At 41.5% G+C, this 23,056-nt stretch overlaps 2 protein-coding genes across 2 annotated transcripts in view; one reads left to right on the forward strand and one right to left on the reverse strand.

Annotated features, from left to right (window-relative positions):
* Window positions 1–504, reverse strand: part of PLEKHA8 (pleckstrin homology domain containing A8) — a 93,405-nt gene extending 92,901 nt beyond the window's left edge. Inside the window, exon 1 of the mRNA XM_059933672.1 lies at window positions 162–504. The gene's annotated coding sequence lies outside the window, so the exon portion shown is untranslated. The remainder of the gene's footprint in view (window positions 1–161) is intronic.
* A 69-nt stretch (window positions 505–573) lies between these two features.
* The window catches only part of SCRN1 (secernin 1), a 58,209-nt gene continuing 35,726 nt past the window's right edge, over window positions 574–23,056 (forward strand). Inside the window, exons 1-2 of the mRNA XM_059933673.1 lie at window positions 574–744; window positions 20,182–20,341. Coding sequence (XP_059789656.1) covers window positions 20,183–20,341 — 159 coding nt within the window. The 5' untranslated portion in view covers window positions 574–744; window position 20,182. The remainder of the gene's footprint in view (window positions 745–20,181; window positions 20,342–23,056) is intronic.

Here is a 23,056-nt window from a genome sequence, read left to right on the forward strand (position 1 = left end):
CAACACACCTGTCACCTGTCTGTGGATTTATTAACCCAGGTTTGGAATCTTGGCTTTGCTACTTGCTGCGTGATCTTGGGCGACTTGCTTAACCTCTTTGAGCTTTAGCGTCTAAGTATCGGGCATAGAGTCTGGCTTGTCAATATGGCGCAGAACCGTACCTTTAAACCCAGGCAGGGAGTTGGCTTGGACTTGTGAGTCAACAAAGTACCGTACACGTTTCTCCGCGGGGAAAGCTTGCTTAGGCACAGAGGCCCGCACGTAGCAACCCAGACGGCGGAGTCCGGGAGAGGCGCCGGAGAAAGCGGGGCCTGACTCCTTAAAGCCCGAGTTCTCCCTTTCCAGAAAGCCGCAACCCCGCTGTGACCAACAAATAAAAATCGCGCAAAGAGCGAGCCACGTTCCACGGGGAGATTCGTCTTCTCAGCCGCCCTTTCTGCTCCCAGGCGCCCCCCCGGACCAGGCAGAGCGCGGGTGCGACGCGGCGCGGCGCGGCCCGGGTCCGGCGTGGGGCGGAGGCGGGGGCGGGCCCTGCGGTCACGTGATCCCGGCCAGCTGTTAGCTGGGGGTGGCGGGCCAGAGCGCGGGGAGTCTGGGGAGGGGGAAGCGCCCGACGGCCGCCTCCGCCACTGCAGCTGCAGCCCTCGATGTCGCCACAGTGATCTCAGCCGCGGCACCACCCGCACCCTCGCCGGCCGCAGCCTCAGCACCGCAGAGCCGAGCCCGGAGCCCGCAGCCCCGCAGGTGAGCTGTGGCAGGCACCCCTGGGAGCGCAGGGAATCTGCAGCTGCTTCCCCCGGCGGGCTTCACCCGGATCCGCCATCGTCGTCCCCTGTGCCTCGTCGCCTCCGGCTGTCCCTCCAAACCCGCGGGTGGGAATCCCGCGGATGCTGGCTTGGGCTGTCTGGGGTCTCTAGGGGATCAGGAGAGAGGGGGCCTCAGCCCGGGGTTGGGGTGGGGGACTCCGGCTACAGGCTGCGGGGGCGCAGGAGAGGGCTGCCCCACCCCTGGGCGCGGGCGCTGCAGCCTGGTTGGAACCTGTCCCCGCTCTCCAACCCCCCCCAACCCCATCCTTCCCACCACCTCTTTTGAACTCTCCTCACTGCCCCAGGCCGCTTTTCCTGTGTTTCCATTGCTTGGTATCCCAGTTGCTGGCCCGCTGGGGTGTGTGCCCAGTGCGGCCCCCGCCTTCCCCCCCCGCCCCCCAAGACCGCTCCGGGGTTTCCCGGCTCGTACGGGCACACAGCTGGTGGCGGAGCGGGCCTGGCACCTTCCCGGTCGCACCTGCCGCGCGGGCGGGCTCGCGGGAACATGGCTGTCTGGCGGGCCCGCTGCCCTTGGCCCGGCTCTGCCCCCGCGTCCGCCGGTTCTGCGGTTGCGGTTGCCGAGTCGTGTCCGGAGGACTACCCTCCCCCTAAGGGCAAACGCGTCGGCTCTTGCTGTTGTCTGCGAGGGCCGAAGGACTTGACATAACACCGCCCGCCTCCTCAAGCCACACCCGGGGCGGATCTTGGGGATGGGGGGTGTCGGGGCAAGTTAAGGCGGTGGCGCCGGGGCACTTATTGGTAAAAGGCACTCGTATTTCTGAGATGATTATCCACTTCAGTTTGCCTTTGCGCCCTCGGTTCGCTTGTCTGTCTGGGCACGGATTATTGGGCGACATCACTCGTTGAGGTCTGAGACGCGTGTGATCTGCAAAGCAGGAGGGACACTTGAACTTTAGAGAATTGACGAGAACTAAGATTGAGGGGTTAAAGATGTCCATTCAACTCAAATGCAGAAGCGGTCATTTGCTGTGGCTCCAAACTGTCCTGGTAGTGTTCTGTTAAATAATACCGTCTTTCTGGATTTGCTGTTTAATTCTGGCTTGCAAGTGTCTTGGATTACGCTTGTAGTCCAGCTTCCCGATGGGTGTGTGTGTGTGTGTGTGTGTGTGTGTGTGTGTGTGCCTACTGTGCTCCAAGCCTGACTAGAAGATGCATCAGTTGCAGAGGAAACCTATGTTAATTCAAAATGGCAGCATGAAAAATCAGGCCAGGCGGAAGCAACACAGACCAGAGCTAACATCAGCTGCCCCCTGACTGAAGCATTGATGGGGGGATCTACGGGAGGGAAGGCCCTCCTGGGTGTTGCTGCAGCCGGCCCTAAGGGATAGGAAGTGATTCTTGCAGCAGGCTAGATTTTAGGGTGCTGCTAGGTTCTGGGGAGGTTATGTGGGAAGTTTGGGGAGTTGTAATTATCTTCAGGTGCAAAGACCTGATTAAAACTCTCTGTGATTTTGATCTGATTTTCTACAGGCTGCACTAAAGTTGATGTATCTGGCTGCCAATATCTGTTTGATAACTTCTGTGCTGTTTTGTACCTACAAGTGGCTCTTAAAAGAGATGAGTGTCTGGTATAAACATCATCCAAGAACAGTACATATAACAAATACCAGGTTCTTAGAGCAAGTTTCATTGGAAGAACTGATTTAACATCACGAGCAAGCACTCAGGCACCAGAGGATGGTAAATTCTTGAAAGATGACTCATTTTAGGGTTTTTTTTTTAACAGCCTTTTTTTCCCCATTTCACTGCTGTGCTGCCAGCCATCTTCTCTTTTAGCAAGGAGGAAATGCATGAGGAGGCAAATGTTTCAGGGATAATGGGATAGAGGGAGATTAGTGCAAAGGTCAGGAATGGTGAGCTGGAAGCAGCCTGAGAAAGCGCTGTGCTGTCAACCCCTCTTTACAGCCCAGGAGGCTGAATCCAGCGGGGTGAATGGACTGCACCCAAGGTCATATAGCTGGTTGGCAGCTGGCAGTGAGAACTAATATCCAGGTGTTGTAACTCCCCATTTTAGGGTTCCACATGCCACCTATCAAAGCCTGGGGGAAAAGAGCAAACCTATTATTATTAGCGTAGCAAACTCTTCATGAAACCAAACTTTAACATGATTTAAAAATCTGTAGTATTTAAAGTAAGTGCTCACACCTTAGTTTCCTAACTTAAGCCCATTTAACTTCTTAAGCTGTGTCCACCTCATGTTCCCATTTTCCAGGGACTAGACTGCTTCTATATTTAAGCACCAAAACCATAATTTTATGGTTTTTACATTTTATGATATGTCAGAATCTTTGAGGCGAGAAGTGCATTCTTTGATTAAAAAATTAGTTGCTTGTATTGCTTGTCTGGTTTTGTAAAGAAACCAAGGTGGGACATATAATAGCTTTTGAATATCTCTAACTTTAAGTAATAGTAAATAACAAACCTATTTTAAAATAACTTTGAAGCAGCACTGAAGACAGAGTCTTTTTCTAGAATTTGAATTTGAGTTCTCTGAGTCATATACCAGTGTCCCTAGCTCTACTAAAGCAGAACTAGAGATTGTGTGTGGGTTAGTAAATATATGTGCAGAGGTGGTGAGAACAGGGGAAATATTTCTTCTGAGCTTTCTGTACCGTCAACCCGGCGATCTGCAGAAGGAGAAGGTGGGTACGCTACAAGGAACTGAGAGAATAATTGATGATGGTGAAGCAGATAGGAACTAGGTATGGATTGACAGATAATGTTGAAATGAAGACAGATGCTGATGCCACATGTGCCATTAAAACAATAACTTGCATTAGAGCATGAATGTGAAGGTTCATTCATTGAAATTCTCCCAATATGTCAAAGATATTTAAAATCACAAGTTTTAAAAAAAAGTAAACACGTGCAATCTGTGTTTGTTGGAAAACAATAAAAATACAAATAAGCCAAGGTTATTTTTAAAAAGCCACCCATGATCCCTTTATTCAGCAATAATCACTCATTCTGAAAGTTTGGGTATTTTCATTGGAGTGAGAGCCTAGGTTTGTGCTAATTCAGTAGCCACTAGCCACCGACCACATGTGGCTATTGAGCACTTGAAACATGGAGAGTCTGAATTGTGATGTGTTGTGAATGTAAAATATACATCAGATTTCAAACATTTGTAGGAAACATTTGAAATATTGTGAGAATTACCAAAATGTGACACAGACATTTCAAACATTTAAAACACTTCATTAATAATTTTATTTATTTATTTTTATTAAAGTATAGTTGATTTATAGTATTATGTTAGTGTCAGGTATACAACATAGTGATTCAAAATTTTATAGATTATACTCCGTTTTAAGTTATTATAAAATAATGGCTATGTTCCCTGTGTTGTACAATATATCCTTGTAGGTTATTTTTAAATACATAGTAGTTTGTACCTCTTAATCCCCATACCCTTATCTGGTTCCTCCTTCCTTCGCTCTCCCCACTGATAAACACTAGTTTGTTCTCTATATCTGTGAGTCTCTTTCTGTTTTGTTATACTCATTTGTTTGCTTTATTTTTTAGATTCTCATGTAAGTCGTAACATACAGTATCTGTCTTTGTCTAACTTATTTCACTAAGCATAATACCCTCTAGGTTCATCCATATTGTTGCAAATGGCAGGATTTCAATGAACAGATACAGTTCATTAATGATTTTTATGTTGATTATGCAGGCATACCTTGGAGATAATGCGAATTGGGTTCCAGACCACTGCAATAAAGCAAATATCAAAATAAAGCAAGTCACATGAATTATTTGGTTTCCCAGGGCATATAAAACTTAGGTTTATAGTGTACTTTGTTAAGTGTGCAATAGCATTATGTCTAAAAAAATGTATATACCTTAATTTAAAAATACTTTATTGCTAAAAAATGCTATCATGTGAGTCTTCAGTGAGTTCTCTTTTCTGTATGCTAACATCAAAGGACACTGATCACAGATCACCATGACAAATATAACAATAATGAAAAACCTTGAAATATTGTGAGAATTACCAAAATGTGACACAGACAGGAAGTGAGCAAATGCTATTGGGAAAATGGCGCCCATAGTCTTGCTTCACTCAGGGTTGCCACTAATCTTCAACTTGTAAAAAATGCAATTACCTGTGAAGCACAATAAAGCAAAGCACAATTAAATGAGGCATGCCTGTATTTTGAATTAATATTTTGGATATATTGGATTTAAACAAAATATGTTATTAAAAGTAATTTCACCAGTTTCCCTTTACTTTTTCATATGTGGGTCCTGGAAAACATAAAATTACATATGTGATTCACATCTGTCTTCCATTATATTTCTATTAGGCTGCATCGGTCTAGGTCATTAGCAGAAAGTGGAGGTTGGTTGCGGTGTGTGATACTGTTCATAGAAATGGATGCGGGAGTTGAGAGAAGTTTGAATAGACACTGGAGGGGAGGAGATGGGGTGAGTGGAGAATGACTGACGTGATGTACATGTCAATCACACCCACCTGTCCTCTCTCCCCCAGAAACTCCCAGCATCCTCAGGGCCTCCACCCAGTCTGGGATGGCGATGAACTGAACTGGGTGGGTGACTGGAAGGGGAGGAAGTTGGGGGCCTCCCAGCTTGAGCCTCATTGGAAGCAGAGTGAGGGAGCTTGAGATGGTTAATGTTCCCTTCTCCTTCTCTTCTTAATGGTTATATATTTAACCTAAATCTCCCAGTGCTTAATCTACTACCCTAACGTGAGCTAGGTGTTCTTGAAGGCTCCCATAAGCATTTCTGATCATTGTTTTAAGTTGTATTGTTGCCCTCCTCTCTTGGTTGTATACATGAGTGCCTCTTCTTCTAGTTGATGAAGACCTTGAGAAGATCTTTTTAGCTCCATTTTCTCTTAGGTTGCACATGGTTCTTGTAGGTGGTTAGGGGCTCAAATTACATATCGGTAATTCATATGACTTCTTAAAAGTCCTAGTTAAAATGATGTAGTGATCAAAGGCTCTTCTGAATATCTTTTTCTCCTCTCAAAATGAAACCTTAGTGTATTTTAAAATTGCACTTAGCAGTGCCTAGCGACCTGAAAGAATTAAATGAAATGTCTTAAAATGTCCTTTCTTGAGCACTGAAGTAATCAGATTTTTAAAAATAATTAAAAATCCAATAAAGTAATATGAGCTTGTTATAAAGAAATTTTAAATGACATAAGTAGATGAAATGTGAAGTTCCTATCTCTATAGCCCACATTTAGTCCCACTTCCAACTCTCAGTTAGATATTAATCCTTCCAGGTCCTTTTTTTTCCTTCCTCCATTCCTCCCTCCCTCCCTCCCTCCCTTCCTTCCTTCCCTCCCTCCTATCTATCTATAGTATATACTTATAAATATTTGCATAAGTGGGGATATTCACACCCACATATATATGTATTTACATACACACACTAATATGTTCATATATATGTATATAGGTTCCTTTTTGATAATAAAATGGGATAAATTTCCTAATGGTAAAAACACAGCAAATGAGTCTAGCATTAATGGGCATTTGCAAAATAGTTTTTAAGTCCATTTTGCTAGATGTAAAGTAACCCTATGGTTTCATACTAGCAAGATTTAAATTTCTTCTGTAGGAAATGAATGTTTAGCTGATTTTTTTACAGGGACAGAGTGTAAACCACTGTTTTATGAGTGATTGGGAAGATTTTTTAAAATCCCAGTTTACAGCATTAACAGGTATGTATCAAATCATATTACTGGGAAAAGATGAGAATAGACAATCCATTATTTATATGGGAGAGGAAAACAGATGGTGGGAATAGGAAGGTCATCATTCAAAGCAACCTTGCCAAATTAGTGGACACAATGGCAGCAATGTCAGAAATGAGAACACAAGGAAATGAAAGAACCCTAGATGTGGCTTGTTCAGTAGCTCTCAGGTCTTTCCCACAGGGAATGCTTTTGGCAGCTAACCACATACCTGCCTATTTCAAACACATTCTTCTTCCTTTATCTCCATAATCATTACATTCCCAGAACCCTAATCTTTAAGAACAAACCTTTCTTGAATGTTTCTCTATTCCAGATACTCTGCATCTATTACCTCATTTAATCCCCATAACAGTACATAGTAGACATCATGGCCATGTTTTATAGATGAAGAACTTAGTAGTTGGAGGAGCTACACCTGGAATCTGGGTCTATCTGACTCTTAAAAAGCCATAATGTAACCTCTTGGATAGATTATTCTGACTGCACAGGTCTAGTGTATACTATTAATGTGATGTAAGTCATTTTCTTTCTTTCTTTATATTACTGTAAAAGATGGAAAACTCTTTCAACCTGCCATGTATTGGAAAACATCTTCCTTATAGTGAACTTGGTCTGACTATATTTTTCTAATTTGGCTAGCTTGAATGAAAAATGAATCCCACTTGTACTATTTATCTACTCCTTCCTACATTAAAAAAACAGTTGTATCTATGAGAAATGGATGCCATTCAACTAATCCCTTCTCTTCCCCTCACTCTAAAATTCCTAAGAGCTCTGCCAAAAGTGATACTCATGCAGCCTGAGTTTTCTTTTAAGTGGTACCATATTTTAAATGCACCAGAGTGATGAACAGATCACTGGGTGTAGTGGAGTTTTTGAAGGGGGGCCTTGAATTCACGTGTGTCCCAACATTGAATGGACACAGAATAAATAATGAGCCATATATATCTTCAGCATTATTTTTCAGATGTGTAAGGATTCTATTACCAGTTAGTACATACAAATGCATTGAGAGTGTTACTAAATTCATAACATATATTCATTACATATTTTTCCCAACCAACTACAATCCCTCTTATGTGGGGTGTCTATGAAAATTTTTTGATGTTAAAAAGTTGGGAAACATGTTAGAATATTTCACATTATAGAGAAATTCTAGAGTGATTTGAAGAATACTTTTGTTAAGTGACCAGTTACCCCCTAATTTATCCTATGAAGCAATGTAGATTTTGAAGCACAACATTCCACTTGACTATAGAAAAGTCTACGTTTCCTTAGTTATTAAGCTGTCACGTGAATCATTCATTAAGTTGGACATTTTGCTTTATTCATATTTCTCATTGTCACCATATCTTGAAGATGAGGCAGAATCAGATGTGGCCAAAAGATAAAGTGGATTCATTTGCCATGACTGAGCTGTGGGGTTCTCCTTAATCCCCGAGTCTCTGCCTTATTGCAAGGCCATATTTATTAGTGGCAATATATTGAGAAAATAGATTATTTCTATTGCAACTCTTCCTTTTCTTCTTTTTTTAAAGTATTTTCATTACAAATTCTGTATTTTCATGTGGGAAGTTTGAAAGTACCTGAATATATACAGGTTAAGAAATTGCCTGTGATTCTGCAACCCAGCAATACTATTACTCTTAAAAATTTTGTTGTATTTCCTTATGATCTTTTTGCATCATCTATCTATATAATATACATAATTTGAATGATACCGTATATAATTTGTGTGACCTCTTTTTATTTCACCAGCTTGTTCTTACGTATTGATATATTTCCCAGCTTTCCATGATATGTATAGATAGCAAATTACATATCATACATTGGTTTTGTTTTGTTTCTGGATTCTTATGATCATCTAAGTGGCTGTATTTTGGGAGAGGGTGATGCACCAGCAGTGGTCCATTAAATTATCAGGGGTTATGGTGAAGTTGAGTAGTTGTTAATTACCTGGAATTTTGGTTTTACAAATTTGAAATAGACACTCTTTTCATTTCCTCTAGCTAATCACCTAAATTGCAGTAGTTTTGGAATGGAAGAGCAGATCAGTTTGTGATCATTTCAGTCATTAAGAAAAAAGCATCCAAAGGATATTTCTTAGCAGGTCCTACTGATTTAGAAATATTCAGCTACATAAAATGATATCTAGCTCTTCTTTTTTCTGGCTTAAATTCTTACTTTCTATCCAAGGCAGAGGAGTCATGGTCATTACCAAATGATTTACCTTGCATCTATGTTAAATGAAGAACGCTTTTTTTAAAAAAAAGGTATTTTTAAAGATTTGGGTGAGACTTTATTTCTTTAAAATAGTGAAAACTGCAAAATATTTAAGTAACAATTAATAATCCAAATCCTCCTGATTATCATGTAGTGTGATTAGTCTGATTTCCCAGTTTTAAAGCCAAAGACCAAGAAAACACAGCCTCCTACATCTTTATTTGTCCTACTTCTCTCAAGTTACCCAGGGATGGGTTTCACCCACCTTCATCTCGAAGGCAGAGAGTATTGCTGCCAATGCTGTTGCTGAATTCAGCAACATTCAATTAAAATTAAATGGTTTCCTTAGAAATAAAATTGAGAAGCAAGATGGCAGAAAGTTGATGGCCCTTGCCTTAAGGGAGCTTATTGTACTCCTGTATGTGTGTGTTGAAAGTTTCCACACTCAAAAAAAAAAAAAAGCTGGGCAGAAAAAAATGAATACTACTTTAGAGAAGCAAAGAGGTTTAATAACCTATAACAGTGGATATTCCACACCAGTCTGAACTGACTGCATCAGAATCACCTGGGCATTTGTTAAAAATATCCTTCCTGGGAACTCAGCTCAGACCCACTGAATCAGAATCTCCAAGGAGGGGGTGTCTAGGAATCTGCTCCTCAGACCATCATTTTGATGTGTGGTCAAATGTGAATCCCGTGTACTGAACCACAGCTTAGGAGCACCTTGTCAGAATCAGATTTTCCTGCTCTTTTTCTCTCATTGAAGATGAAATATCGATACCCCTTCCCCTTCATTTGTTCAACAAACATTTGTTGAGGTCTTATTATGTGCCAGTCTTTGTGCGAGGTGTCAGGGAAATAAGGATTTACATACGTGTCCTTGCCCTCATGGGGCTGATAGTCTAAAGAGCAGAGACAGGCGTTTTAAAACTTGAGGGAAAGAGATATAGCAAGGTAGAGGAAACCAGGGGCTTGCCTCTTCCCCCAGTGTGCTAATATACCAAGCCAACTGAAATCCCTCCCCATCCTCCCTGCCCCCAGTAATCCTTCCTCAAAGAGATATCTGAGCCCCCACATAACTTACTCATAAGTTATGACTCCAAGAAAGCATTTCCTGTATTAGATCAGTCCAGTGCTATTTCTAACCTTAAAAGAATTTTAAACATCTTATCATATGCATTACTTCTTAAGTAAAGAGAACAGTATGATAAACCTCTATGTACCCATCACTCAGCTTCAGTCATTTTTATTACCTAGAGAATCTCGTCTCATCCGAATTTCCCACCCTTTCTCCTCACCCTAGATTACTTTCATTATATCATTTCACATGGAAGTATTTCAGTATGTATTTCTAAAAATATAGGCTCCTTTTTTCGGACATAAATACAATATCATTGTATCTAAGAAATTAACAATAATTCCTTAGTATCATCAAATATTCAACGCGTTCATATTTTCCCAACTGTCCTTTGTTTTAAATTTACTTTTTGGCCGTGCTGCGCGACCTTCAGGATCTCAGTTCCCCAACTAGGTATTGCACCTGGCCACAGCAGTGAAAGCCTGGAATCCTAACCACTAGGCCACCAGGGAACTCCAAATATTAGGAATATTATAGTTTTTTTTTTTTTTTTACCCACGCAGCATGGCTCACGGGATCCTAGTTCCCCAACCAGGGATTGAACCCAGGGCCTTGGCAGCAAAAGCGCAGAGTCGTCACCACTGGTCCGCCAGGGAATTCCCCTCAACTGTCATAAAATTTTTGTACAGTTTGTTTAAATCAGGACCTAACTAAGTTCCACTCATTGCAGTTGGTTGATACATCTCTTAAGTAACTTTGTCTCTTCATCTTTTTTTTCTTGCAGTTTTTGTTGAAGAAATCAGATTTGTCCTATAGAGTTTCTCATAGTCTGGATTTTGCTGATTTCATCCCCATGGTGTCATTTGTATTCTCTGTAAACTGATGGTTCAATCTAGAGGCTCCATCATTCCAGTCTGATCCTTTAAGCACATTTTAGTTACACATTGGAACGTGAGTGTGTCTGATGAGCCAGGGGCAAACCGTTGGTGAGATGGTGAATAAGCATAGTAGGGATTGGTGCAAAAGTGGCAAACCCATCCCCAGTGAGTAGTAGGAGGGAGGAAAAGGAACATTTATTGAGCATCCCACTGTATACGGCCACAGGACTGGGTACTTTCCATACGATCTCAGATAAACACACGTGCTGTGTTGTGTATGGAGGATCAGTCCCATTTTCACATGCGGAAACTCTGGCTCAGAGCGAGTTCATAACCTGCCTGTTTCCCACGGTTAGTGGGTGGAGTCAGGATATGAACAAGAGTCTGTTTGTCTCTAAAGTATGTCCTTCTCTTGCCCCTGTACACATGGGGCTACAGGGCCAACCAGGCATTGTAAATGAGCACAATTGACCTGACACTGAAAAAAGAAAGAACAAAAAAAGCAATAGCCCAAGGGTGATGATAGGCTGCGCTTCCAGTGGCCTCAGTGTTGGGAAGTGGAGAGGACTGTGGCAGGAGCCCCCCTCAGCTCCAATCCTGCTGTCATGCAAGAATGTGGATCCAGTGTTGCTAGGTCTTTTGAGTTTCCAAGAGACGCTAAGCATCTGCATTTCTGTGGAAAATCTCTAGATTTAAAAATGTTAGCTGCTAATTCTGATTTAAAAAAAAAACACTCCACACTGTTTAGGCCAGTGCTCTGGACCAAACCAAATGAATGTGCAGCCTGCCACCCCCCCGTACCTCCCCATGCTGCTAGGAAGTATGTCTGCAGAAGAGTGACATTGAAGACTGCCTGAGTCAACTGTCAGAGGTAGGTGTTGCCCTTGGCCTTAGAGAAAGGGAATAGTAAGCAGCTCTTAAAAGACATCAGGTGACAATGGAGCACATCTTCAAAAGGTGAGAGAGCCTTTAGATACTGCAAAGAAAAAGCCAAGTTTCTGAAGTCTCATCTGTTCAGATCAGACCTTGACAAAGGAACAGCCTTCATCATGTACCTTTTTTCACCCTCACGGTGATGCGTCCTTACTGTGTCCCAGACAGCGTTCTGAGCACTTTATGTTTCAGCTCATTTGAACCTCACCACAACCCTGTCATTATCCCTGTTACAGAACGGTAACACGGGGCTGAGATTCGAACCCAGGTTGCCTCCAAAACCTGCTTCCTTACTTAATACCCTATGTAGTCTTTCTTCCATTAGGTAGTTCCTCATTCAAGGCATAGAATGTTAGAAGCTGGAAATCACTGGCTGTGCAGTCCTAAAGCTTTATGCTCTACTGTCTTGAGCTTTCAGTGAAACAGAAGAATCTTTCTTTTTTTCAGGCAGAGCTTGATGAGTCTGAGCTAATTTACGTACCTTTTATCAGCTTGCGTTTACATCTCAATTCAGGTAGATAATTCCTTTCCCAGACACCTATTTATTCTTTACTATCTCAATAGCAGATACAGGACAGGAAAATAAATTTATAAGTGAGTATCATTTGTCGTGTTTTCAGTTCAGTGGGAATGTCAACAATTTAAAAAATGACTTTATCGATAAGTAATATAATATAATATAATATAATATAATATAATATAATATAATAAAATACATTCTTCTTTGCTTTTCTGGAAGGAGGTAATTCATAGACGTTGGCTTTAAACTTACCCAATCTTCTCAGTGAAGCTGGGAGCTTGGAGAGTAAGGACATTTGGGTTTCATTTCTTTGTGCAAGTAAAGGTACTTTGTCACAGTTATTTGCAAGAGAGTTAATAAGCCTATAGCCTATATAGACAGTCATTTTCTTCCTCTCAGGCAACTCAAGGCTTCCTTATTACTGGGTATGGTGACTAATGAGGCCCTCTGCAGCTTCACTGAGATAAAAGGGCAGGGCAGTTTGGCATTCAGGCGAAGAAAACCCCTACTTGGCTTGGAGCATTCATGCCCTTCAATAACTACTCACTGAACTTGAGGACAAAGACCTTCTTTCCCATGCAGCTTCCCCCCTCCTTGTCTAGACATTCTGTAAGCAGTCTCCTAGTTACAGGGGTGGAGTGCTGCAGCCCCCCAAGCCTGTACCCAGCCTCCTGTCACCAGTCGGAGGGTGTATGTTGGGAGACGCAGCTCCTGTGCTGTGAGCTCCAGGGACTCGAGTTATAATTCCCAAGAGGAAGTCATGAATCCTGAAAGGACTTTGCTAAGGACAATGATGGTTAGAAATTGAGCTTAGGGGTACTTTACCACAGCTGATAGCACGATATCTAAAGCTGTCCAGTCCAGTATTGTAGCCTTGAGCCACATGTGGCTACTTGATTTTTAAAAAATGTTAATTGTGGTAAAAATACACATAACATAAGATTTACTGTCTTAACCATTTTTAAGTGTACCGTTTAGTTGTGTTAAGAGTATTCATATTGTTGTGCAACCCATCCCCAGAAATTTTTCATCCTGCAAAACTGACACTGTGTACCCATTAAACAGCTAAGTCTCTGTCCTCCTCCCCACTCCCACCCCTGCCTGGTCCAGCCCCTGGTAACCACCATTCTACTTTCTGTCTCTATGAATTTGACTACTCTAGGGACCTCATATAAGTGAAATTACACAGTATTTGCGTTTTTGGGACTGGCTTATTCTACTTAGCATAAAGTACGGATAAATGTACTTTGAAATATTCTTAACAAATATGTCCTAGGAAATACCTGTAAGTTTAATTGTCTATGGGGGTTAAATTGGAGTGTTTCATTAATTGGAACTGTTAGTTTATCGCTAACCTGGCAAGAATCCTAATTGGTATTTACCACAAAGAAGCCTATTCAGTAGACTTGCTCTTTAAGCCTGTGCTTTTAAAGATTTTTACTTGAAACCCATAGTAAGAGAGAAATGTTGTATTGCAACCCAGTACATACATATACTTATATGTGTATATCTGAACTTAAAGTTTCTTGTACCAGCGCTTACTCTTACTATGTGAGATGCACATGTTCTTTTCTAAAAAATGCTGATCTTGTCCACTATATTGAGTTCATAACCCACAAAAGGGCCACAACATGCAGTTTGGAAAACACTGCTTTAGATATTCCTGGGTTCAGTTTTAGGCCTGTAGTATAACCCTGTACCCACATCGCCACCTCTGGATCCCCATGGCTCAGAAGACAGCTTCAGAATTGTGCCTCAAAGCAAGCAAGTTAAGAAAAAAGCCATCAATCATGGCTTTATTTCCGAGTAAGCTTTGTTCACTGATTTTAATGCTGGTTTAAGTAGAATGTAGTTATAGAAAATTCATTATTGAATGGTTATACTGTTTTCCAAAGCTGAATATAAATGATAAAAAAAATCTATGCAATAAATTTCTGCATTAGCTTGTGTGATTGGGAGTTAATTAAATTTTAGTTTATTTTTCTTTGTGGAAGAGATTATGACATTTCATAATGCTGTATAAGATTATAGAGGGAAAGGGAGAAAAATGGTTAAGTCGGTTTTTTGTGTCATACATGAATGATTTAACAGTTTATAAAAATCCTGTAAACAGATTTCAAAATGCATGTTTTATACAGTATATAGATGAGTTAACTTTTCAGATTTTTTAATCTGGTATGTTAGCCAGTATTTTGACAAATAATGGGAAAAAAATTGAGATTCCTGGAATTAGTTTCAAAAGAATTTCATCTCAGGGTGAGCAGAAAATTGGCTTTCTGATGGGCCAGTTTTTCTTTTCCTGTTTAAGGAGGCGACTGCAGGAGGCCTGCCCGCTATTTGTGTAAATAATAGTAATGAAAATTTGTGTGCTCCCTGAGTAACTCTGAATTGGGCAGGCTGTAAAGAAAAAAAAAAAAAAGGAAAACAAAGTACTAGAGAATAACTATAATAATGCTGAATAAAAAACTTGTCCTAACTATAACTCAAATAAGAATTTGCCAGTTTTGAAATTTTAGATGTTGGGACATAGAAATAGAGCCAAATTTTTTATTTAAAATAAAATTCCTAAATCGGTAATATCCCCTGGGTTTATTTATTTTTTAATCTTTTGTGTGTGATTATATAAGTATAAATACTTGTAGGGAAATTGAAAACAAAGGAAAATAGAAAAAACCAGAAAGAATTTAGTGGTCAGGTATGGAAATATGTATGGAAATATGTTAATATAAATGTTTCAGACATTACATGAAATTTCTAAAAAAAAAAAAAAAAAAAAAAAAAGTAGATTTACCACATATGTTATGCATCCCTAAAGAGTAAAGTTTAGTTTCCCCTGCTTTTTAACTTTATATAAATGGAATAATACATATGCATTTTGGCCTTTTTTCCCCCAGCATGAAATTGGTGATCCGTAATCATATTGTTGCACATCGTTAGAACTGGATTTTTAATTGTTGTGTCGTATTCCATTGTATGACCCTACCACAATTTACATATCTATCCTACCATGAAAGGACATTTGAGTTGTTATCATTTCTGGGTATGACAAACAATGTTGTGATGAATGGACCAGAATTGTTGGGTCACAGGAGATTATCTCAAAACTGTTTTACAAAGTGGTTGTACTGGTGTATATTCTCACCACACACAGCATAGGGGGGATTCAATTGTTCCTCTTTCGTGACTACACCTGGTATTGTCAAACTTAAACATTTTTTGCCAACATGTTGAGCATATAATGTTATCTCACTGTGGTTCTAATTTGCATTTTCTGATTTCTAATTTCTTTTATTAAATAGTGATTATTCCAAAAAAAAAAAAAAAAAAAAAAAAAAGAATTTAGTGGTCAGGCTACCACTTCTGGTCTTTTTCCATGCATATTTTCATGCAGTTAAGATAATTTTATTTTTTAATAAATTTATTTATTTTATTTATTTATTTTTGGCTGCATTGGGTCTTCGTTGCTACTCGTGGGCTCTCTCTAGTTACGGTGAACAGGGACCACTCTTCGTCACGGTGGGCAGGCCTCTCACTGCGGTGGCCTCTCCTGCTGCGGAGCACGGGCTCTAGGCACACGGGCTCCAGCAATTGCAGCACGGGGGCTCAGTAGTTGTGGCTCACGGGCTCCAGAGCACAGGCTCAGCAGCCGTGGTGCACAGGCCCAGCTGCTCCACGGCATGTGGGATTTTCCTGGACCAGGGCTTGAACCCACGTCGCCTGCATGAGCAGGCGGGCCCTCAACCACTGCGCCACCAGGGAAGCCCTAAGATAATTTATTTTGGACACCCCCCCACCTCCCCAAACCATTTCTCCATGCAATTTAAAACTCCTCACAAACGTTTTAATGGTTTTATAGTATTCTACCATATAGATGCAGCATAAATTTTTAGCCACTTCTCTGATGCTGGACAGTTAAGCTTCCATCAGTTTTCCACCTGTATAAATACCGCTCTAATGCACACTTTTGTGCATAAATCTTGTCCATATTCCTGATCATTTCCTTAGAGTAGATATACAGAAATGGAATTCCCTTCCAGCTACTGCTGTGTCTCCTCCCTATCACAGCCAGCTTCTTTAAAGCTATCTGTGTGCACTGGCTCCATTTCCTTCCTAAAACCTGGCTTAAAAGCCTTCGGTGGCTTTAGTGTTTACTATGGGACAGACACTAAAGTCCCTGCCGTTGCCTTCGAGACCCAGCATGAACTAGCCTCTCTCCCTGCGTCTCCAGCCTCTTCCCCGTTGCCTCTGGCTCAGCCACACTGGCTATTTGATGCAATGGCTCCTTCCCCTTTCCCCAGCCACAGGGCCTTCAAACCTGCAAAGCCTCCCTCTGTAACAGTCTCACTCCCCCGCCCATCTGTCCTTTGTGGACTATGAAGTGAGATATCTACTTAGAGGAAGTGGTTGGAAGTTTGAAGAGAAGTGAAAGTCTCAAAAGTTCATTTAGGAGTTAAAGAGAGGAATTGATCAGACAGAGTACACAAGGGGTTTCCAGGTAGCAATGAGGGCCACTTTCCGGGTATATTCAGAGTCAGGAATGTGAGATTCACATCAAGGGAAATGGAATTGTCCTCTAGGGCTATGATCACCTTTAGCTTCTGGAGAAAAGAGCTTGCTTAAACTCAATTCACCTGATGAGTTCAGTATCCACTTCCTGTGTTTATTTTTCTCAGTCTTGTAGCATTGTCCTACCTCCTCTTGACTAATTCAATTTATGTGGGTGATAGCACGATTTGTCATAGAATAAGTGGAGGACTTTACAAATAAATACTTTTGGGGTCATTGGAAACCTCAATGTGAAAGTCTTCATTTCTGGGTTTATTGGGAAGTTGTAAAGTTGCTCTGTTCAGTAGGATTTCTACTACCCACCTGTGGCTATTTAAATTTAAATGAATTAAAATTTGTAATAAAATTAAAAATTTAATCCCTTAGTTACACTAACTACACGCCAATAGCCACTTGAGGCTGGTGGCCACCGTATTACACAGTGGAGATAGAACATTTTCGTCATTGTAGAAAGTTCTGAACAGCACTGATCTAGAGAGCAGACAAGGATCCAGCTAAGTCATCTCTGAGGCTAGTCATTGTGTAGAATGGTGATCCAGGAAAAGTAATGGACAATTAGCTTTGACTAGTTTGCTACAGGTTGTGATACACAGTTTAAGGGTTCATCTAACATTAAAAAAAAAATGACATAAAAATTCTGCTCCCTTCTGGCATTCCCAATCATTCCCAAAATTCAGCAGAAAAGCCAGCCTCTCTGGGCCCACATACCCCTGGGCTTCCTTTGCCTATGTATTCGTCATGGTCAAGTGACTCAGATGACCTGCTGACCAAGCAGATGTCCAAGCTGAAGAATAAGTACTTGTCAAAGACTCCTAGCAGCAGGACAGGAATAAAGACAGACATAGAGAACGGACTTGAGGACACGGGGAGGGGGAAGGGTAAGCTGGGGCGAAGTGAGAGAGTGGCATGGACATATATACACTACCAAATGTAAAATAGATAGCTAGTGGGAAGCAGCTGCATAGCACAGGGAGATCAGCTCAGTGCTTTGTGACCACCTAGAGTGGTGGGATAGGGAGGGTGACAGGGAGATGCAAGAGGGAGGGGATATGGGGATATATGTATACGTATAGCTGATTCACTTTGTTATACAGCAGAAACTAACACACCATTGTAAAGCAATTATGCTCCAATAAAGATGTTAAAAAAAAATGCATGCAAAAAAAAAAATGCATGCGTGTTGTTTATTTTCTGTAGATACATCTTGTAAATGCAAGACCAGTGGATTTTTACTATTTTTTAAAAAAGATTTATCTGTTATTTACTTATTTATTTAATTTATTTTTGACTGTGTCGGGTCTTAGTTGCAGCATGTGGGATCCTCGTTGAGGCATGCGGGATCTTTTGTTACGACGTGCAGGCTCCTCGTTGTGGTGCGTGGCCTTCTCTCTTGCTGTGGTGTGCGGGTTTTTCTCTTCTTTCGTTGCGGCGCACAGGCTCCAGGGTGCGTGGGCTCTGTAGTTGTGGCTCGCGGGCTCAGTTGCCCCACAGCATGTGGGATCTTAGTTCCCCGACCAGGGATCGAACCTGCATCCCCCACATCGCAAGGTGGACTCTTCACCACCGGACCACCAGGGAAGTCCCAGATTTTTACTGTTTTTAAGGATCAAGTAAAGTAAGGTTCTGCTCATAGACCAGACACCAGCACTTTTGACATGGCCCAACAATGGGGGCAGAAGGGAAGTCCTATTACATACGAGAGTCGTACAAACACAGGAAAACACATTCTTTCCCGATCTTACCTTCTTCTGGGTCTGTTTCACTTTATTTGGCTCAGCCAGCAATTCTTCCCACCTCCAAATTCTCAGAATCCTCTATAAAGGCATTTTAGCTTATAATTATTGTAGGTCTTCCTTACACATACAGAGTCTTGGTTTATTCCTCTCTACCCCTCAAGTTTGAAGATAATGTGGTTTTGTGAAAATGGGAAAGGTTAAGAGGAAGAAGAACTGGAGTCTCTTTATCTTCTTGCCTTTTCTTTCCCCCAAAGGGGCTAGGGGCTATTTTCCTGAGCTAGGAGGGAATTATTTTCAGAGTTATGGACTACCTACTTCTCTGTGCCCTGGGGAGGGACCTGTCATAAGCACTGCCAGGAAGAACTCTGACAGCCCGGGTTGTGTGTACACAGACTACCCTGAAGTAGCCTGGATGTAGACCTAGCAATATGGTCCCTCACAAAGATGTTTCTAAACATAGAATGTTGCTGACTCTGTGACTTGATAACTGGTCCAGTAATGAGTGAGGGGAGTTGAGTTTGATTGGCTTACTCAACAGAAATTTTGAGACGCTGCTCTATTTGAGTGGTCAAAACCCAAAGAAAATATCTTGTATTCTCATGTAGCCTCTACAAGTTGCAAAATATGTTCTCAAGCATCATTTCATTTGATGCTCATGATACATCTGTGGGCTGGGGCAAAACATGAGGCTCAGAGTGGTAAAGTGATTTGCTCAAGGTCACACAGCTAGTAGGTGACGAGGCTGAGTTTTGAATCCCAGTTGCTTGTCTGAGAATATTGCTTTACTTCTCATTTATATTTTAATGGAGAAGCAGATGGTAAGGATAGTTCCTGATGCTCCAGTGGGATGGATGATGAAGCTGGCTGCTGAGACAGGGAACCTTAGGAAGGGATCCAGTTTAGGGAAGATGATGAAATCAGCTTTGGATATCAGGTAGGCTGGGTCTGTGGGTCAGGAGCTCAAGGAGAGAACTGAGCTGGAATTATATATGTAGGTCACTGGTTCGTAAATGACAAGCGAAGCTCTGGGCATGGATGAGTTTTCCCAGAAAGAAAAGAGCATTAAATGAGGAAGGAAGGGCCAAGAAGTGAGGATGCTCGGTGGCCAAGTAGAAGAGAACTAGCCAGCCCAGGAGCAGCTGGAGAGGCGGGAGGAAAGCCAAAAGGTGCTTGAGTGTCATGTCATTGAGGCAGAGAAAGATATATATAAAAGAGGGGGGTATCTTTCAGTTTATTTCCAGACCCATTTCCCCATGACCACCCCAAAAACTATCATATGGCAGCCATGCATCTCTAGATCAGAGGCACTTCTGTAGTGCACTGTTACAAGGTATATTTATTTATTTTTGTATTGCTGTGGCAGATGGCAGCGTGTGTGTTTTCCGCCTGGAACAATAACCTCCTTTCCGTTCTCCTGCGTCCTTGCACTTTTGGCTGTCGCTGCAGTCTGTTGCGAATCTGAGATCCTTTAATCCCACAGAGTACTAAACAATATCTGGTGTCAGTGGTTCTGTGATTCTACTCCAGACACCCCACCTTCATTTGCCAGCTGGGCTCTCTTAATGAGCTCGCTGCACACAGTTCAATACTAGAACTCTCTTAGTGGGTGAAATATGTTTGAAGAGCTCACCGGTGGAATGTTCCATGTTAGGCCTGCTTCCATGCTCTTTGGCATCTCTCTCTTTTCAGGATGGCTTTAGCTCCTCCAAGTTACTGTTTTGTGGCCTTCCCACCACGTGCGAAGGACGGTCTGGTGGTATTTGGGAAAAATTCAGCTCGGCCCAGGGATGAAGTGCAAGAGATTGTGTATTTCTCGGCAGCTGATCATGAACCCGAGAGCAAGGCTGAGGTAAGTCACGTGTTACCGTCTCTCAGTTAACATGTATTCTCTTTCTCTGGCTTTGCCCAGCACCTTGATGTCTTAACCTGGAAGCCTGCTCACAAGTCAGAACTGTCATGTGGGTTCTGTTGATTCCTGTTTCCATTCAGGTTTGTTCGTAGCCTTAAAAGCAGGGTCACATGGAGAATTCTACATTCGTTGCTATGGCCCATGTTTTATACTTAAGTAAAATATTTACACAATGCCAAAGTCAAATCTATGAAATAAGATATATTCATAGAAGTCTAGCTTCTACCTTTGTATCATTCACTCCATTTCCTTTTTCTCCTATAGGTTATCATGTTTTGGAAGTTTGGGGGTTTATCCTTCCATTTAAAAAGTTACATATTAATATATGGAATAAACTACACACACACACATACATACCCATATGAATATTTATCCCAGTCCCTTTCCTCCCTTCTTAGATGAATGGTAGCATGCTATATACACTTTTTTCCACTTTGCTCTTTTCAACTAAAACCGTATCTTGCAGGTCACTCCATCTGCTCTCTAAAGAGATTCTTCATTCCTCATTTACAGCTGTGTAGTGTTTCATTCTGTGGATGTAATCAGACTTTAATCAGTCCCATATTGCTGGACATTTGGGTTGTTTTCCAGTCTTTTGCTATTACAAATAGTGCTGAAGTGAATAATAGCCTTGTGCATCTGTCACAGTATCTGGTCTTGGTTTATATATTTTTATCATGTTAAAAATTATCCACCAGTTCTTATTTTGAGTGCTTAAAGAACTGTTTAGTCAGTATTTCTTTGGAATAAGTGCCTAGAAATGGGATTTCTGAGTCACAGGGTATGTAAGTATGTAATCTTGTTAGATATGATCAAATTTCCTTCCATAGCTGGTGTACCATTTTGCGTTCCCACCAGCAATGTAAAACAATGCCTGTTTGTTCATATTCCCAGAGTGTGTTGTCAAACTCTCATGATGGCTATTTCATGTTAGTTTTACATTCTGCTCTTTTACTAAATTATTTTATTGGTTGTGTCAGCTTTTATTATTGATTCTCTTGGGTTTTCCAGGTATGTTGTTATAAAACCTGCAAATAGTGATAGTTTGATTGTTCTTACATCTCTAATTATTTTCTTATTTGTTTGGCTTATAGCTTGGATTCAGTATTAATAGTGATGGAGATAATGGGTATCTTTGCCTTTGTTCCTGACCTGAGCGGGGACAGCCTCTAGTGCTTCCACATTCAGTAAGATGCTGGTTTTGGAACAGAGATTTATATAGTTTTGTCATGTTAAAAAAGTATACATCAATTCATACTTTGATTGCTTTTAAATCCTCAAGAATAGGTGTTACATTTTGTTAGCGATCTTTCCAGTGATTATGGAGATAATCCCCTGATTTTTTTCTTCCTATTTAATGATAAATTGAACCATCTTTGCATTCATGGAATAAACTTCTTGGTTATGGTATATTTAGTTGTATGTGTTTAAATGGTAATTGTTTGTTGAAGGATGAAGAATTTGGATGAAAAAAATGGGGGCTAGTAGATTAACAAACTCTTGCCCCTGACATAATTTGTATTCTTTGATGTTCTATGCTTTACAAAATAAACTGATTTTTCTGGTGATTGTGCTAGGTTTTAAGTGGGTATTCATCAGTGTGTATTTCATTTTCTTATCTGAATCTTTATCTGTTTCGATCCTTTAAAAGCATTAAGCATCACCAGAGCAACAGAACTCTACAAGGAGCTGCTTATGCGAGGTGAATTTAACAGAGACAATGAGACGAACAGTCAGAGTGCATGAGTCTGTGGTCGAGGCAGTGGCAGACTGGCTCCCACAGGATTTTCGCCAGAACCACTTGCCTCTCGTGTTGCACCACTAACTTGGTCCAAGCCCCTAAACTTCAGTGGGACCTTCCTTTCATACAGGCAGAAAAGAGTGCTAGGTTCTCTGGCGCTCATGCTAGCTTTTAAATGGGTATTCATTAATGTTTGAATGTCCATGTTGTTTGGATCTGAATGTTTCTTTCTGTTCCTGGAACAGAGTGGACTCGGTATGGATGAAGTTGGCTTGGTTTGCGTTGTTACTGACCTTCCCTGTCTGTCTTCCCTAAATGTTTCTTTTTCCCAGAGAGTCATGCAAACTGAAACAACACTTTGATTTTCATGTGGGCGGATTTAATTTCCCAAAGATGGCTATACCAAATCCCATTCCACATGTACTTCTCACAATGTGATAGACACGCCTCCACGGAGTGGAGGGTTTATGCCCCCCACCCCTGCCACGAATCTTGGTGAGGGCTTCCGATGGCATCATGCAGTGAAGCATGACGGAGGTGATGCTGTGTGACCTCCAGGGCTGGGTCATAAAAAGATTCAGCTTCCGCTCGTCTCCCTCTTTTGGAACTCTAGCCCTAAGATCCCAGGCACCATGCTGGGGGGAACCCAAATTAGCCCACGTACAGAGACCATGGGGTGGGACCCACATAGAGAGCCTACAGCTAGTGTCAGCTGCCAGATGTGTGAGTGAATGACCTTTCAGTGATTCCAGACCTCAGACTCTATGGAGTAGAGACACACCATCCCTTCTGTGCCCCGTCCAGATTCCTGACTCATCAAATTCACGAACATAATAAATGGTTGTTTTACACCACTAAATTTGGGGTCATTTTTTAGTAGCCATAGTAACTACAATATTGCACAAAGCCTTTTA

This window comes from Balaenoptera ricei, chromosome 9 (assembly GCF_028023285.1).
Source record: "Balaenoptera ricei isolate mBalRic1 chromosome 9, mBalRic1.hap2, whole genome shotgun sequence".
Classification (NCBI taxonomy): domain Eukaryota; kingdom Metazoa; phylum Chordata; class Mammalia; order Artiodactyla; family Balaenopteridae; genus Balaenoptera; species Balaenoptera ricei.